This window comes from Canis aureus, chromosome 5 (genome assembly GCF_053574225.1).
Source record: "Canis aureus isolate CA01 chromosome 5, VMU_Caureus_v.1.0, whole genome shotgun sequence".
NCBI lineage: Eukaryota > Metazoa > Chordata > Mammalia > Carnivora > Canidae > Canis > Canis aureus.
The window spans coordinates 32336443-32352895 of NC_135615.1; the positions used below are offsets into that span (position 1 = coordinate 32336443).

The following is a 16453-nucleotide window of genomic DNA, read 5'->3' on the forward strand; positions in this document are numbered from 1 at the left end:
TGTGTGTGTGCCAGAGAGGGAGTCAGGGAGAGACTCCGATGCTGTCCCAGCAGGTCAGGCCCTGCTTGGTGGGGCTTCTGGACCCTCAAAACACTGGCACTGGGTCTGTACCCCAACTCCCGGGGTCACCAGCAAGGCGGGCCTGAGGGCTGAGGGGGTGGAGGGGAATACAGAGCCACCCAACCTCCCCGTCCCCCTCCAGAGGGGGTTGGGTGGATCTGGAGTTGGAGGGGAGGGATGGAGGGGACAGAGCGGAGGGGGACTGAGGAACAGAGGAGGATGGACGGGGGACAGAAGAGGATGAGGACAGAGGGGGAATGAGGTAGGAGCAGAGGACAGAGAGGAACAGAGGGGGACAAGGTGGGAGGACAGAAGAGGGTGGGGGACAGAGGAGCATGGAGGGGGATAGTGCAAGATAGGAGAGGTAGAGGAGGGTGGATGGGGGACACAGACGGGTCAGAGGAGACGGAGTCAATCATAGGACAGAGGATGGACAGGGAATGCAGAAGAGGATGGAGGCAGGGGACGGAGGAGATTGGATGAGGGGCACAGAGGAAGATAGGTGAGGCGGGCAGGGAGGACGGATGAGGGGGGCAGAGGAGGATGGGTGAGGGGGACAGGGGAGGATGGGCGAGGGGGGCAGGGGAGGATGGGCGAGGGGGGCAGGGGAGGATGGGCAAGGGGGGCAGAGGAGGATGGGTGAGGGGGCAGGGAGGACGGATGAGGGAGCAGAAGAGGATGGGTGAGGGGAGTAGAGGAGGATGGGGGGGCAGGGAGGATGCACGGGGGGCGGGGAGGATGGGCGAGGGGGGCAGAGAGGATGGATGACGGGGGCTGAGGAGGATGGGCGAGAGGGGCACGGGAGGATGCACGGGAGGGGGGGGAAGCCCGAGGAGGATGCACTGGGGGCAGAGGAGGATGGAGGAGGGGGGCAGGGGAGGATGGGTGAGGGGGGCAGAGGGGAGCAGAGGGGATGGGCGAGGGGGTCAGGGGAGGATGCATGGGAGGGGGGAGGCCGAGGAGGATGGGTGAGGGGGGCAGGGAGGACGGGTGAGGGGGGCAGAGGAGGATGGGTGAGGGGAGCAGAGGATGGATGAGGGGGGCCGAGGAGAATGCACGGGGGCGGGGGGCAGAGGATGGGCGAGGGGAGCAGGGAGGATGGGCGAGGGAGGCAGGGGAGGATGCACGGGAGGGGGCAGGGGGCAGGGGGCACGCACGGGGGGCGGGGCGGGTGCACGGCGGGGGCGGGGGCAGAGGATGCCAGGGCGGAGGCGAGGCCCGGGGCGGCCGCGGGGCGGGGGGACGGAGGGGCGTCCGGGGGCAGGGCCGGGGCCGGGGCTGGGGCCGGGGCGCGGAGGCCCGAGGGCGGCCGGCCGGGCAGCGCGGCGCACGGAGCGGCTCGGCGGGGGCACCGGGACCGGGACCGGGTCCGGGGGGCGGGGCGCGGAGCGTCCCGGGGCCTGGGTGACGCGGCCGGGGAGCGGGGAGCGGGGAGCGGGGGGTCCGGGGGAGCGGGGGGTCCGGGGTCCGGGGTCCGGGTCCGGGCCCGGGCGCGGGCGGAGGAGCGGCTCGGCCGGTCGGGCGGCCGCGGGCGCACTGAGCCGCTCGGCCCGCACCTCCCAGCGCCGACTCCTCCGGCGCGCGGCGGCCCGCGCCTTATATACCCTGCTAAAAATAGCCTGCGAGGACGCCGTCCAATCAGCGCCGCCTGAAGTTCGAATTGGGCCAATGGCCGGGCGGCTGACGGAGAGGCTCGGTCACGCCAGGCGGGGCCGCTGTGAGTCGCCGCCCGCCATTGGCCGGAGCTGACATCACCGGCGCGCGGCCCCCGGGCCGGGCGCAGCGTGATTGGGCGGCGCGCGGGGCGGGCATGGGCGAGTCACGTGGGGGGAGGGAGTGGGGGGAGCCGGGCGGGGAGGAGGGGGGAGGCTGGCAGCGGAGCTTTGAATAGGGAAGTTTTGCAGGGGTTACGTTTGCAGTCAGTCCGGTGTTTGCAAATATTGTGTGGGCTCGCGAGCGCGTCTCCGGGCTCCGGCAGGATCCGAACCCGCGGCGCCTCACTGCTGCGCGCTGAGTTTGCATGAAACTTTCCCCGGCGCTGCAGGCACGGCCGCTGCGCTCCCGGCTCCAGCCCGCACAGCTCCCTGCGTTCTCGGCGGCGGCGGGGACTGCCTCTTCCAGCCCGACATGGACGTACTGCCCATGTGCAGCATCTTCCAGGAGCTGCAGATCGTGCACGAGACCGGCTACTTCTCGGCGCTGCCCTCCCTGGAGGAGTACTGGCAACAGGTAAGCCGCGCTCGCGGGGCCAGGTGCCCGGGCCGCCAGCACCGTGCAAGCCCGCGCGGGCTGGATGCTCGGCGCTCCGGCGTGCGCGCTCCTCCTCCTCCTCCTCCTTCTCTTATTTTTCTTTTTTTTTGTTTGTTTTTTTTTGTTTGTTTGTTTTTTTGTTTTTTGTTTTGGATGTTTGCGTACATTTTGTTAAAAATAAAAAAAATAAAATAAATACATAAAATCCTGAGCCTGAGAACGAGCCTGTGCTGCGTGCGTGCGGGAGGCACCTGCGAGGAGCCGGGGACGGCGCGGAGCAGGGCTGTCACCGGAGCGCGGCGCGGCGGCCGGGGCCCGGGCTGCAGGGGCGCAGCATCGGGAGGGCAGCCCCGGGCTCGCGGCTTCTGCCCTGGGCAGCCCTGGGCAGAACTTTGCTGCTCCCAGCAGCTCCACACTCCGCCGCTGGAGCTGCTCCTGGGAGCCGCCGTACAGTGCCAAGGGTTTGTTGTTGCCTTTTTTTTTTTTTTTTTTTTCCGAAATGGAGAAATCGTTTGTGTTTTGCTTTTTTTTTTTTTTTTTGATGTTTGTACTGACAGTTTTTGTCCCCCCCCCCCAATTAAAAATGTCACCAGTGAAATCTTTCCACCAGCTCGTTGTCCCTCCTGGGCCATTTCCAGTTTCTCCTTCCTCTTTGGAAATCCTTAAGATGTGTTTCGATCTGCCTTGTTTTTCTTTACCTGCGTCTTTTGTTGACCAGAAAGAGAGAGGAGGAAAAAAAAAAAAAAAGCCAACAATGTTTGCACAACCAGTGACTTCTCAGTCATATGACAATGAGCCGGTCCAAATTGCTTCAAGTCTGAGTTTGAGGAGAAGAGTCTCGGTTTCCGGCATGTTTTTTTTTTTCCTGTTTTTTTCTTTTCTTTCTTTTTTTTTTCTTTTTCTTTTTCTTTTTCTTTTTTTTTAGTGGAACTGGAGTTTTTTGACATTGGACATTTAGGAAAGTTAACCTCTTCTCCCCCCCACCTCCTCCCACTCCCCCAATTCGTGAGGATTGCCTGAAGGGAGAAGAGAGATTGTGACACTTGTCCCATTGTCTTTAAAAAGATAGAAGGAGGGGTCGGGGCTGTCTCCGTGCCCTGCCTGGCTGTTTGCTTTTTGTCACAAAGTGAATTAGCAGATCAAACATATTCTGTGCGTTTCAAAGCCTAGAAAGCTTTTAAAAGGGATGAAATGCAAAGTGTTGCAACCTTCACATGCCTGCTTAATTGTTCCAAGCCCGATCCTGCCTTCCTCTCCCCTCCCCCCCCTTCCTCCTAAAGAAGCTGCTCCCTAGGACGTGATTGAAATTGATCTAAGTAGTTTCCTTCGGGCATTTGGGATTTGGGCCCCAAGCCAGGCTGAGCTCCCGGTCGCCTCCGGAGCCTTTTAAACTCTCCAAGAGCTCCGTCTCGGTCCCCAGTGCTTATCAGCATAATGGAGATTTCAAATTAGCCAGATTATGAAAGTTTAACAGGATCGAGGCAAATGTGCTTTCCTTTCTCCTTGGCGCATCAGCAACGTACCTTGCCTGCCGCCGCTCCTCGGAACACTGCTTCTCGGAACCCTGTAGTGGGCACTGGAACTCAGATGTCTAATTTGAGGGCACAAGAGAGAAAACAATGATTGTCGTCCCCCCCCCCGCCCCCCCCGCTTGCTCACGCTCGCTGTGTGACGAGTCTGCGGGGAGGGGGACGGGGCTGTGCCGTATTCCGTAGCAGCAGGGCACAGTTGCTAAGTAAGCAAGCAAGCAGGAGCCCTTGGGGTCGGCTTTGCCAGTCCTGAAAACGATTTGCTGCAATGAGCCCAGTGCACTGTAGACATTTAAATCTGTCGAATTGCCGTGGTGTATAGACCAGCCTTATATGGACATGCAGGCAGTTGATCCTAGTAAAGATAAGGGCAGACACAATTTAATCCTAAAATGTTTCCTACCGTTTTTCTTTTCCAGTGGCTAGAAAGTTTGAGATGGTGGGGAGAGGGGATGCTGGTGTCTCGGCAGTTGTAGCTTCTTGAAAGGTTGGTTGTGCGGCTGGGGAGGGGGCACTGTCCATGACACTCTGCATGTATATTTGAACCGGGTCCTTTCTTGGCCGCTGGTCAGAATTTCAAAAAGGAAGTCTCCTTTGGCATTGCGTGAAAGAAACCGAGTGATGACTCATACAGTTGTACTCTTGGCCAGGAGATAAAGTTCTTGTCCACTGTGGGACTCCCAGCAGGGCCGGGGAGGAATTTCCCGTCCTGCATCGTTTACAATAGCAGATGGCCATTCTGGAAGGATTTCTGCACTCCTGTGGTTGAGGCTCTTGTTTTCCTCTCCCCACCGTGGAAGTCCTGAAAGTTGTGTGCGAGCAGGGCCCTGCTGCCCTGGGGAATGGCCTATCTTTGAAAGCCTCCTGGGTCGGGGCCCTACGGGAGCCGGGGCTGGTTTACCCGCCGCTCCCCGGGGTCCCTGAACACAGACCATCAGCTCGCTGCGTCCGCTCGCCGAGTGTGGCCCCGGGCTCCCGGCCCCCGTGTCTCTAAAGAAAGACCCATGCAATGTCACGGCACGTTGCCTCGCGTGCACCGCGGCCTCTCTGTCTCGTGCGCCACCGAGGAGGGTGGCCCGAGCCTTCCTTGATGCGCAGGGATGTCTCTCGAGACTGTCAGGTCATCTGCTTAAGCCCGTCTCGGGAGCACGTGCCTGAGGCCGGTGTTCCCTGTGTGGTTTACAGAAACTCGGTAGTCACGTCACTGCTGGTAACCAAGGCAAAGACAGCCCGGTGACCGGCAGCCCTTGTGGCCACTGGTCCGGCCTGCGGGGGCCCTTCTCCGGAAAGCGCCTCCATTCCTAGAAACCGCTTTCCCCTCGCTCTCCTAGAGACGCGATGGTGCAGCCAGCTCCACGGCCACAGTCTGTTTGCCCTTGATTCCTGCATGTTTTTGGAAATGTGCTTTTTTTTTTTTCTTTTCGGTTACACGGTTCGTTGTCATCACGATCACGTGTCTTCTTGTGGTTCCTTCCGCACAGACCTGCCTGGAGTTGGAACGCTACCTCCAGAGCGAACCCTGCTATGTGTCAGCCTCCGAAATCAAGTTCGACAGCCAGGAGGATCTGTGGACCAAAATCATCCTGGCTCGGGAGAAAAAGGAGGACCCGGACCTGAAGCTTTCCTCCAGCCCCCCCGAGGATGCTCTGAACAGCCCCGGCTTTGCTTACAACCTGGAGACCAACAGCCTGAACTCCGACGTGAGCAGCGAGTCCTCCGACAGCTCCGAGGAACTTTCTCCCACCACTAAATTTACCTCCGACCCCATTGGCGAAGTCTTAGTCAACTCGGGGACCCTGAGCTCGTCGGCCACCTCCACGCCCCCGTCGTCCCCGGAACTGAGCAGGGAGCCCTCTCACCTGTGGGGCTGCGTGCCCGGCGAGCTGCACCCCCCCGGGAAGGTGCGCGGAGGGACTGCGGGGAAGCCCGGTGACAAGGGCAGCGGGGACGCCTCCCCGGATGGCCGGAGGCGGGTGCATCGCTGCCACTTTAACGGCTGCAGGAAAGTTTACACCAAAAGCTCCCACTTGAAAGCACATCAGCGCACTCACACAGGTCAGTCCCTCCTGCGACGCGGGAGGTGGGCCGCTGGTGGGCGCCACTGCATCGCACCAGCCCTGGGAGGGGGCCGGGGCTCGGCCGGAGGCTGGCAGAGCAGACACATCCTCACCTCATGCTTCCCCAAAAGAGTTGGGTCTCTGGGGAGGACAGAGTAGGAGCTGAAAGACTGGACGTGTGTGCCCGGATCGGGTGAGACTTTCAGATTAAACAGACGAGGTAAATCCATTCTCCGCCCCCACCCCACCCCTCACTCACTCCGACCTTCCCGGGGATGGGATCGCCCGCGTGCCCGGGCATCACGTGGCGGGGACTTGCCTCCGGTTTTCTGTACTGGAACTCGAGGGTTGGGGGCGGGGGCGTCCGCGGGGCTGAGGGGTGGCAGCTGGACCCACGTGCTGGCCCCTGGCCGCTTCCCAGGAGCTTCCCCGTGTCTCCCGCGGCCTCTGTTTCTGATGCCAGTTTAAAAAACAAAAACAAACAAACAAACAACTTTGCGATCAAAGTGCACGACTGGGATGAAACCCCGTTTGAAAGGACTGGGGTGGGTCAGATAAGGGAGCGTGACCATGTGTTCTCTACGCCGGGCCAGCTGGGTGCAGAAGCCCAAAGTCCCCGGGGCACAGGGCAAGGGGGGCTCTGGCCGAGGGGGTCACCGTAAGTTCTGGCCTGCCCCAGGGCCGAGAGGGGACCCTGGAGCCCTCAGGTCAGGGTCCCCGGCGTTGCTGGCGTCAGGACCCCGGTCCCCGTCTGCCCCGACGGCTCGCTCGAGGACGGGCAGAGGCCAAATCTTGAATGGCCTCGGGTAGCACTTTTAGCTAAGTTCGTGTGTATCCTCTGACCGACCGGGAGCAGTCAGTTTGGCCATTTGATTGTCATTTAGAAAGTGCTTTGAAGGCCTTCGGATGGGGTTTCCCAGAAACTCATGACCTCAGTTTTAGAGAAATGCCGTTTCCCGGAGGAAAGTACAAAGCCTCATTCCACAGGGAAGTGAGGAAGGAACAAAGTAAGTGCTTGAGAGAGACCGTTTCCATGGAGAAAGCAATAAAACCCTGCCCCCGCCAGGGCTGTGGGTCCAGTGGGCTGACACGTCACCTCAGAAGTATTTCGCCAGTCTGAGTATTTGTCATTCTTACGCTGTAACTCTGATTACTGGTCACGTGGGCCCTGCCCGGCCTGGGTCCCCTGCACAGCCCTCGGGGGCCCCAGGCCAGGTCAGGAAGGGACCCCGGGGTGTCCCCCAGAGTGCCCGCCCGGCCCTTCACTGGGGCGTGACACGGGGGGCCGAGGCCGGGCCCCCAAGCTCGCGGATGAGTCCACTTTGTCCAGCTGCTTCCCCGTCCTGTCCCTGCACACCTCCTCCTCCTCAGCGAAGTCACGGTGTGCCTGTCGTGTGCTCTCTTCCCAGGAGAAAAGCCTTACAGATGCTCATGGGAAGGGTGTGAGTGGCGTTTTGCAAGAAGCGATGAGTTAACCAGACACTTCAGAAAGCACACTGGTGCCAAGCCTTTTAAATGTTCTCACTGTGACAGGTACGTGCACAAAGCGTAGGGGCGCCGAATGCCGTCCCCGGAGAGGCACAGGCCTGCAGTGAGGAAGGCAGGGTGGCCCGTCCCATGCCCGCACGCCTCTTCTCGGCCTCGGACTTTTTGAGAGAGTCTGTAATCTGCCAGCTGCCCCAGTTAGGGAGACCTGTGCTCTGTGTGCGTGAGACTACAGGCATTTCCTTCATATTTTCAGAAGGCTGGCTTTCAGTCCTTCCAATGGTTGAATGATGAGGTCAGGCGAAATTCTCCTGAAAGCTGATTGGCGTCCTCGATGTATATTCGCATCAGCTAGAATTTTCCTGCCCCAGAAAACCGACTGGCCAGCTGGCTGGGACTCGGAGCAGACCTCCCTTCCCTTGGAGAGGGGTTGGGGTTAGGAAGCATAGGCCAGGGGTCTGTAACCTCTGTGAAAGCCATAGAGTCTCACCTTCCCTTCTAGAGGGAATGCGGTTGGGGAGGACAGGCCAGGGGAGTCTGTAACCTCCATGAAGGCCATTGAGTCCCACCTTCCCTCTGAAGGGATTGGGGTCGGGGCGCTCAGGCCGGAGGGGTCTGTAACCTCCCTGAAGGCCATGGAGTCCCACCTTTCCTTCTAGAGGGGTTGGGGTTAGGAAGCATAGGCCAGGGGGTCTGTAACCTCCCTGAAGGCCACGGAGTCCCACGTTCCCTTCTAGAGGGGTTGGGGTCAGGGCATGCAGGCCAGAGGGTCTGTAACCTCCCTGAAGGCCATGGAGTCCCACCTTCCCTCTGGAGGGGTTGGGGGTGGAGGAGCGCAGGCCACGGGGTCTGTAACCTCTGTGAAGGCCGGAGACCTAACGTGTGGGATGCCTCTTTGCCCTGCAGGTGTTTCTCCAGGTCCGACCACCTGGCCCTCCACATGAAGAGGCACCTGTGAGGGAGCAGAGCAGCGAATCCTGCGGGCTAAAAGGCTTCCGGGCTGAGAGACAGCCGTGGAAGGAGGGTGCGCGTTCCAGCCAAAGCATGCCATTTTCGCACCCCACCCAGTTTGCCTCCAGGACCTCTACTTGGAAGGTCTTTCGAGGGCGAAAACCGTCGTGTCGGAGCGGCAGAGCACCCGCGGCGTGTGGTGTTTGGGTGGCCCTGGACTCGCCACTGGTACCCATCTCCCGAGTGCTCCCTAAGCCTTTGCCGTGAGCATGTGCACTGAGAATGCTAATGGTCGGGTGTCCTGTATGTGGAGGATCTGTGAGTTAGTGACTGAGTGATGGAGGCAGAGTCTTTCCCCTTGCAGGAGCAAGCCTGCGAGAGGCAGCACGCGCGGAGTTTGAATGTTTTGTGTGTGAGGAGTAAACCACGAGATGAGATGACCACCAATCATTTCCCGGGGGGTGGGGTCTGCGCCTTAGGAAAAGAAAAAAAAGAAGAAGAAGAAGAAAAAAAAAAAGGGAAACCATGGAGGGCGGGAGTGGGTGGTCGAGACCCCCCGGAGTGGCGAATGGGTGTGGGGAGGGGAGCCCCTCCCCGTGTGAGAGAACTTTCGGTGTCTGGTGCAGCTACGAGAGAAAAAAAAAACAAAAAAACAAACAAAAAAAACGTGCAATGTGTCAAGTAGCTTGTTTACTTGCTACAACAGAGCTCATTTGTTACCCGTTGTATAAGCTGTGTATTTACAAATATAACACATTGATAACTTTTCCTTATAAGACAAAAAGTAATGCATGGTCTGGGGAACTATCTGCTTTCCATTCTTAAAAATCAGGACAACGATGTTAATTCCAGTTACTGAGCAGCTAAGATAGGATTGGTCAAATTGGGTGATCCCTAGCCATCTGGGCCTGGCAATACACAATCCCCCCCCCTCAGCCCCCCGCCCCCGTCGATTTTGTAACACTCCCCCTTTCAGAAAGGTGTTGTGCAGCATAGGATTATTTTTTAAATGATTCTGAATTTGAATTACCTTTTTGGAGAATTTCGTGATGCCCTTTGAAGACGTGGGGCATATGTTGGGTATCAAGAATGCTAGGGCTGGGAATTGCTAGTCTAATGTTACATTAGACTGAGATCCTAAAATTTTTCTCAGTTGGGTGGATAAAACCACTAAAGCTTAGAAACTGTTTTCTCATGCAGCTAAGTTTCTCTTATTTATGCCTTGAGGACTAATTTCTGGTTTTCTAGCTGTTAATGCACTGTAGATTTTAATAATGGTGCCTTATGCAAGTGGCCCCTTCTGCGGGGGTCTCATACAGGGGTATGGGTGATGCATGCTTTATTAAGGCTCTTTTTTCACCTGGCATTGTACTGTATCAATATATAATACAGAAAAAAAAAAAATCTCTTTAAAGTTCTCCTTCACAAAGACAAATAAAGAGATGAAACTCCCCAAACAAGTCAGTATTTACTTGCTATTTTAGACAACTTGACTGTCAGTGTTAAAAGTGGAAAACATACGATAATTGGAAAATCGGATCATTTCTGCCACCATGAGACTTTCACATAGACTTTGCACAACAATTGTATAGATCACACACCGGCTGTATTTAATATGTAACGTTCTCACACATATTAAAGATACAGAAGTATAAAAAATAAAACAATGTTAATGTATTTGCTTAAAAGGCACAAGTTCCACATATCTATCTAGCTATCTGTCGGTAATACAGAAAGTATATTACTTTTTTTAAAAAAGTGGGCGGAATTCTTGTGTATGTATATGTGTGTGTATAGTATGTGTACGTGTGTGTGTGTGTATATATATACATATATAGATAATATATAAATATTTTTTTAAGGAAAAATGAGAATGTTTAGATAACAAAATTCCACAGCCTGTGAAGAAATATTTCAGAATGGCCATAAAGGAGGTAAAAATGAAAACCATAACTTTTATAAAGGCTTTATCTGTGATTTAATGATTTGCTACAGATCCTTGGCATCCAATCTATTCCAGACCGCTGGCTTTGCTCATCCTTATTGGCAGGTCCAGAACAGGGGACCTTTGGCCATTCAGAAGCGGCACGAAGGGAATACTAGCCCACTAATTGGTCTCAGACACACGAAGGTTTTGATTTTGAATTTCAGCCTTATTAGAACATCTAACCTAAGAGTAAGCTAATCACAGGGATTCTTTTTTAGAATACTTTTTATGCAGATGAAGCTATTTTTTCCAGCACATAGAATCTTCCAGTTTTTCCAACGAGTAATTTCCCCGAATTGGCATACCGCAGCATGGACAGCTGATATTTTATCCAGCTGCTGGCTTGTGGGTGTGGATCTTTTCTTTATATATATATATATATATATATATATATATATATATATATATATGTGTGTGTGTGTGTATATATATATATATATATACACACACACACACATATGAGTCTGGGCTGGTATTTTGTTTGATCTTCCTGGAAATGAGCAATGATGAAAGCTCACATAACTGGTCTTGGGTAGTTTTGTTTTGTTTTGTTTTTTAAATCTGGGCTGATGAATACACTTACCTGAAGAACTCATTTCATTTTGCTGAGGGGAAAATGCACTTTTCTTTTGGCGATTCCAAATCCAGGCATTTGATTTGCTGGGTTTTGGGAAACTCCTTTATTTGGCCGTGCTGTGTTGCTTAGCCATAACAATTCCATTAAGCAAGAAGGTAAACAAAAGACAAAAAAGGAAAAAAAAAAAAAAAAAAAAAACCACAACAACTTGCACTGGCTTGTCTCACTTATGAAACACCATGAAGTTGTTTGATTGGGTGGGGCTGGGTGCCATGTGTGTCAATGCCTGTAATTTTCATAATAAGCAAGTACATAAAGAATTACATTCTGTTCAGGTGATAACTGAGCCTCAATCAAGCAGAAACTTTTTGCTTGACATTAAAAAAAATTTCTATTAGTGAAATTTCTTTTTTTTTTTGAAGCACCCTGTTATCTAAAGAATCTTTGTAAGATTTTTGTAAAATTTTGTTTTACAAGATTTTATTTGAAATTGTTTTTTGCAAGATTGTTATATTTCTGTATGAATGTATTTTTTATTGGAATAACATAAAAGAATTCTTATCAGCATCTTGAGTCTGGTGGTTCTTTTTTTTGGGGGGGGGAGAGGGGAGGGGGTGTGGGGAGGCGAGGGTGTCGACACAGATTCCTGTTCTATTAATCATCCTGGCTCCTCCTTGGGAAATAGTGCTTGGGCAACCCTGACAGCCACTTGCCTGCCTTTTCCCCCTGACTTTTCAGCGGCCTGTCTTTGGAGTTAAGGTGGAAAGAAACTCCTGATGTTGCTCTGAGGCAGGTAGAAATGACAGGAAGGGCAGCAGACCCAAAAGTCACCCCCTGGCCTTCAACTCACTCTTTTATATAAACTATATATTTACAGATCAGCCCAGTAAAATAGGGCAGAAAGTAAAAGATTGTTCATAGGCTTTCCAATGATTTTATATATTTTTAATAAATATTTTATATATTTTAATAACATATATATATATTTTTAGGGCCAGCAGGATGTATTAAATGTAGAATGTGTTTGAAAATATAACAGATTTTGGTTTTCAGAAATGTTTCGTGCAAATAGCTTTAGATCTTCTCAGTCTGGGTTTTGCTGTGTGATGAGTAGCAACTGGTCTGCCTATGAGTCCGTTTCCAGATCACATCAAGACTCAGTAGTTAACAGGATGGAATCAACGTGTTTTCCAGAAGAAGGGGGCTACGGAAATTTCCGTAGGGCAGGAAGTTCTTGATTCTCTCTTGCTCACGACTGCTCTTCCCTAGCGGATCTTCGTTGTGCTGCATGTGCAGGGTCTACACTAGTTGGCTTTTAATTTTATAATTAGGGAGGGGAGGTTTAAATGCCTCCCCAGATTAGGAATGTTAAGTAATTTTCTTTCTAGAACGGCAGTAAAAATATCTGCAATTTGCAAAGAGTTGCAGTGTGGGAGGCGGCAGGAAGCAGATGCAATTTTTGCCAGGACTCATGGGTGTGTGGTATTCTGAAGCACATGTCAAGATGACTAATAGTTGGATTGCCCTGACAGTACAGCTAAATAAAGGCTTGATAATACATTCTCGGCTACTAGTAAGACTTGACCACTTTGTCATGCAAAGACTATGCCGAACAGCTCAGTTATGTTCAAATAAGGCTGTTAGCAGCCGTGTCGTGGAAAGAATCAGCTGTAAACCAAGGATATTTATAGAAGTCGAAAAAATGTCAGTGTGCTTAACGAATTTTTTGAAACCTAGCTAAAACAAAGGATACGTTCCTGTTTGAACTAGCCGCGTGCTCTGGACGATTTGCTGTGTTTCGCTGGACCTCAATTTTCCTATTGCTGAAATATTTCGGGCCAGGTCACGTGGGGCTGGCATTTTTACACAGCACTACAATTCTGTGGTCTGTGAGTATAGGGTGGATTTCAAATTACACGTTCACCATTTTCAGAACGCTCGGCTCAGATCTAGAAAACTTCTCTTCTGCTACAGTCGAAAGTATTGTTGGGAAAATTGCTCCGACTTAGAATGGAAGATGGAACATTCTCAAATTGTCCTTTGCCCCTTTATAGTTAAGGTATTTAGGCATTTGGTGCTTTATTGCATACCTGTTTTTTTTTTTTTTAATTAAAAAAAAAAAACTTTTAAAAAGTGCCTTTGTAGCCATGGCAAAGCCGAAGTGACTCAAGCTGTCCTGGGGCACCAATCCCGTTCTGCACATGCCAGCTGACCTGGGTGCCCGAGGGGCCGTGGGGGCGATGGCAGTCAAGTTGTTTACCCTCATATTTTAATTGCTATGGAGAAAGAACATTGCTTTCCTATGTAGTTCCTTTCTTGGAATTTAACCTTCTGCTACTCTGAGCTATTTTTTTTTCACCACAATCCTCCTCAAATTGAAATTATTCCCCTCCCAAATCTGGGTGATGATAAAGATGATTACTATTTCTTGCACCTTAACGAAGAGTTGGGTAGGCAGTGGGTTCTCTCTCTCTCTCTGTATTTATATATTTCCCAGAGCACGCCGCACGGTAGGTGCTATGCCCATTTCACAGATAGAGAACACTGAGGCTTCAGGAAGTTAAAGCTCACTTCCCCAAGAGGGCTCAGCTGGGAAGCAGCAGGCGAAGCCTTGAGGCCAGCTCTCTCAAATGCCAGAGAGCAAGGTTTCCAGCACCACCGTCCCCTGTTGTCTGGCTGGTCCGAGCTCTCCTGAGAGCCTCCTGCTCGTTCCAGTGGATGCACGTTAAAATGAAGTTGCGTTTACGAAACAGACAGAACTTTTGTACGATTCGGAGGCACTCAAGCTATAAACTGTGCTGTAATCCTGAGCAAACAAAAGTAACCATTTTGAATTGCTTTCAAGATATGAGACAGATGGCGTGTATTTATTTTTAATGTTTAAGAAGATAGAGAAAGCAATTGGGGATGTGACATCCTGCATTAATTGGCAAGCATCACCTAATGTACATAGTTAAGACACAAAGAGAGGAAAATGAAGTCCATGCATCACCTAAATGAGGCAATACAACAAAGTGTATTTAACTGGGTTTATTTTATAACATGGTCTCTCCGTTTCGCTCTAAGTAATTTTAATGAGAATTCTCTGAACGTCTGTGAGTGAAAAGAGACAAAGAGGAGAAGGAGTCTGGGTACCACATGTCCTGATAGGAGCCAGGCCGGGCTGAGCAGCCCCTGCAGAATTTTGGATGAAAGCAGGCTTAACCAGGATGCCCGATGTCCCTGTCAGTGCCCACCCCCCCACCCCCCCGCCCCGTGGGGTGCTAGGCCTTGACTCCCTTCACACGCACACAGTACATATCATACGACCTGGGACTGTTCCTTAAATCAAGAGCCTCCGATTCAAAGCCCCCATAAACAATCATTAACTTTTTAAACAGCCTGGCTGCTTAGATAATGGATAACTGCTCCTCACGCGCAGATCAGCATTTTCCACAGCTTTGGACGGTGCTGGGCTCCCCGGCACGTTCAGGGGTGGCGGGTACCGACGGAGCACGGTCTGCTCTCATGCATCCCTTCACTCTCACATTACCACACTTCACTCGGGTTGTGCAAGACTTCCTCACAGATGAGCAAGGAGGTGGCCGTGACGGCGGGCAGTGCGGCCAGGTGTCACCCTCGGCCCAGCCGCGCAGGTGAGGCAGTGGGACCATGTGACCGCGGGCCGTGAGGGGACCTGCCCTCCCTCCCCCCTGAGCCGGGAGGCTGAGAAGCTCTTCCCTATCACCCCCTTCCTGGCCCCTACAATTCACCCTCCTCCCCCCGTGGGGCATTTATTCACGGCTCTAAAGCCTGAGAGCAAGCCCACGCACTATGAGACCTCTGCGGGCCTGTATTTTATTTTATTTTATTTTATTTTATTTTATTTTATTTTATTTTATTTTATTTTATTTTATTTTATTTTATTTTATTATTTTATTTTATTTTATTTTATTTATTTTATTATTTTATTTTCTTATTTTATTTTATTATTTTATCTTTCTTTTTGAAGATTTTATTTATCTATTCATGAGAGACAGAGAGAGAGAGAGAGAGAGAGAGGGAGAGGCAGAGACACAGGCAGAGAGAGAAGCAGGGGAGCCCGATACAGGACTTGATCCCAGGACCCTGGGGTCATGCCCTGAGCCCGAGGCAGACGCCAACCACTGAGCCACCCAGGCGGCTCAAATTAATTGTTTTTAAGGGAACCCTAGCTGTTATATTTGCCAAGACTGGGCATTTTACCCTCCCCGGATCTGGGGGACCCATGGTGTACTTTCCCACATAGGCCTTACAAATAAAAGGAGTCCTTCATTCTCCGCTTTGTGATGGTTCCTTAAACCCTTTTTTTTTTTTTTTAAGATTTTATTTATTTATTCACGAGAGACAGAGAGAGAGAGAGAGAGAGAGAGAGAGGCAGAGACACAGGCAGAGGGAGAAGCAGGCTCCATGCAGGGAGCCCGACGTAGGACTCGATCCCGGGACCCCAGGATCATGCCCCGGGCAGAAGGCAGGCGCTAAACCGCTGAGCCCCGCAGGGATCGCGTCTTAAACTCTTTAAACTCTGTTGTCCTCATCTCCAGAATGGGAATAAGGGAAATGCTCTTGGGATGGTTGAAAGAGGAGAGAAACGGTGCCGGGGACCTAGGCCGTGGTCCGGGAGCACGTACTTGAGAGCTGCTGATCATTCTCGTTGCGGGGTGGATGTTTATTTCTCAGTCAGGAGAATAACCCTTACTTTTCCCACTGAATTTGTTTAAAAATAGATTAAAAACAAAAACAAACAAAAAAACAAAACAACAACAACAACACCAAAAAAAAAAAAAACCTTAGCAATAGATTAAAAAAAACCTACCAACTCAGCATTAGGCAAATTTCACTCGTGTTCGCTTTCTACAGCATTTTCCGGTAAATCCCGTGGAGGACAAGCTGAGGCTTTCCGGGGTGTTTTTCTGATCCATAACGTAGCATCCTCTCGCAACTCTTGCTGCTGAAATCTGACGGGAAGGAAGTGCTGCAAGGCTCTGAGTAAAACCCGTTCCTGCCAGAAGCCGTGAACACGCTGACCCCTGGCTCGGGGGCAACGGATCCTGGGCTCTGAGAGTGGTGGCCGTGTTGGTGGCCCGTGGCCAAGATCCTGCAAGTCCCGAGGTGGTGGCGGTGCCCGCGGGTGGCTCCCCACCTGACACTCACCCGACACTGGCCAGTGGGGCCCCCCTTTGTGGATGGCCCCCCGAAGGCCCTGGCCTTGCTGCAGGACATCCCGTGCCACGGGCCCGCGTGCCCACTCTGGGGGTACAGAGTCCCTGGTCCCCAGCAGCCCCCCAATGCCTGGGGCCACTCCAATTCGGCCTGTGTCCTGTCCAGTTAGAATTCCTGGGCTTACAGTCAGACACACGTGTTGGTTTGTTTTCTTTTGGTTAAGTGATGTTTGCTTGTTTTTTTTTTTTTTTAATGTTCACCCCCTTTTTCCAGGCCTCCAGTACTTCTAGGAAACATAAAATACTGTATGTTTGCAGAGAGGTCTTTTGGTTTTTTGCTTTATTTGTTTGTTTGTTTGGTCCACTCTGTTTGGGCG

General features: G+C 52.1%; 1 protein-coding gene and 1 long non-coding RNA gene across 2 annotated transcripts; one reads left to right on the top strand and one right to left on the bottom strand.

Moving 5' to 3' along the window:
• Positions 1-1933: 1933 nt before the first annotated feature.
• Positions 1934-11463, top strand: KLF6 (KLF transcription factor 6). Its single transcript, XM_077897334.1, has 4 exons — positions 1934-2289; positions 5321-5894; positions 7306-7429; positions 8288-11463. Exons 1-4 carry the CDS (start codon positions 2188-2190, stop codon positions 8337-8339), a joined length of 852 nt encoding a protein of 283 aa, XP_077753460.1. The 5' UTR covers positions 1934-2187; the 3' UTR covers positions 8340-11463.
• On the bottom strand, positions 2402-6075 carry LOC144313917 (uncharacterized). Its single transcript, XR_013379567.1, has 2 exons — positions 4243-6075; positions 2402-3901 (listed from the first exon to the last, which is right to left on the bottom strand). It is a non-coding gene; the product is annotated as an uncharacterized LOC144313917 (long non-coding RNA).
• Positions 11464-16453: the final 4990 nt, after the last annotated feature.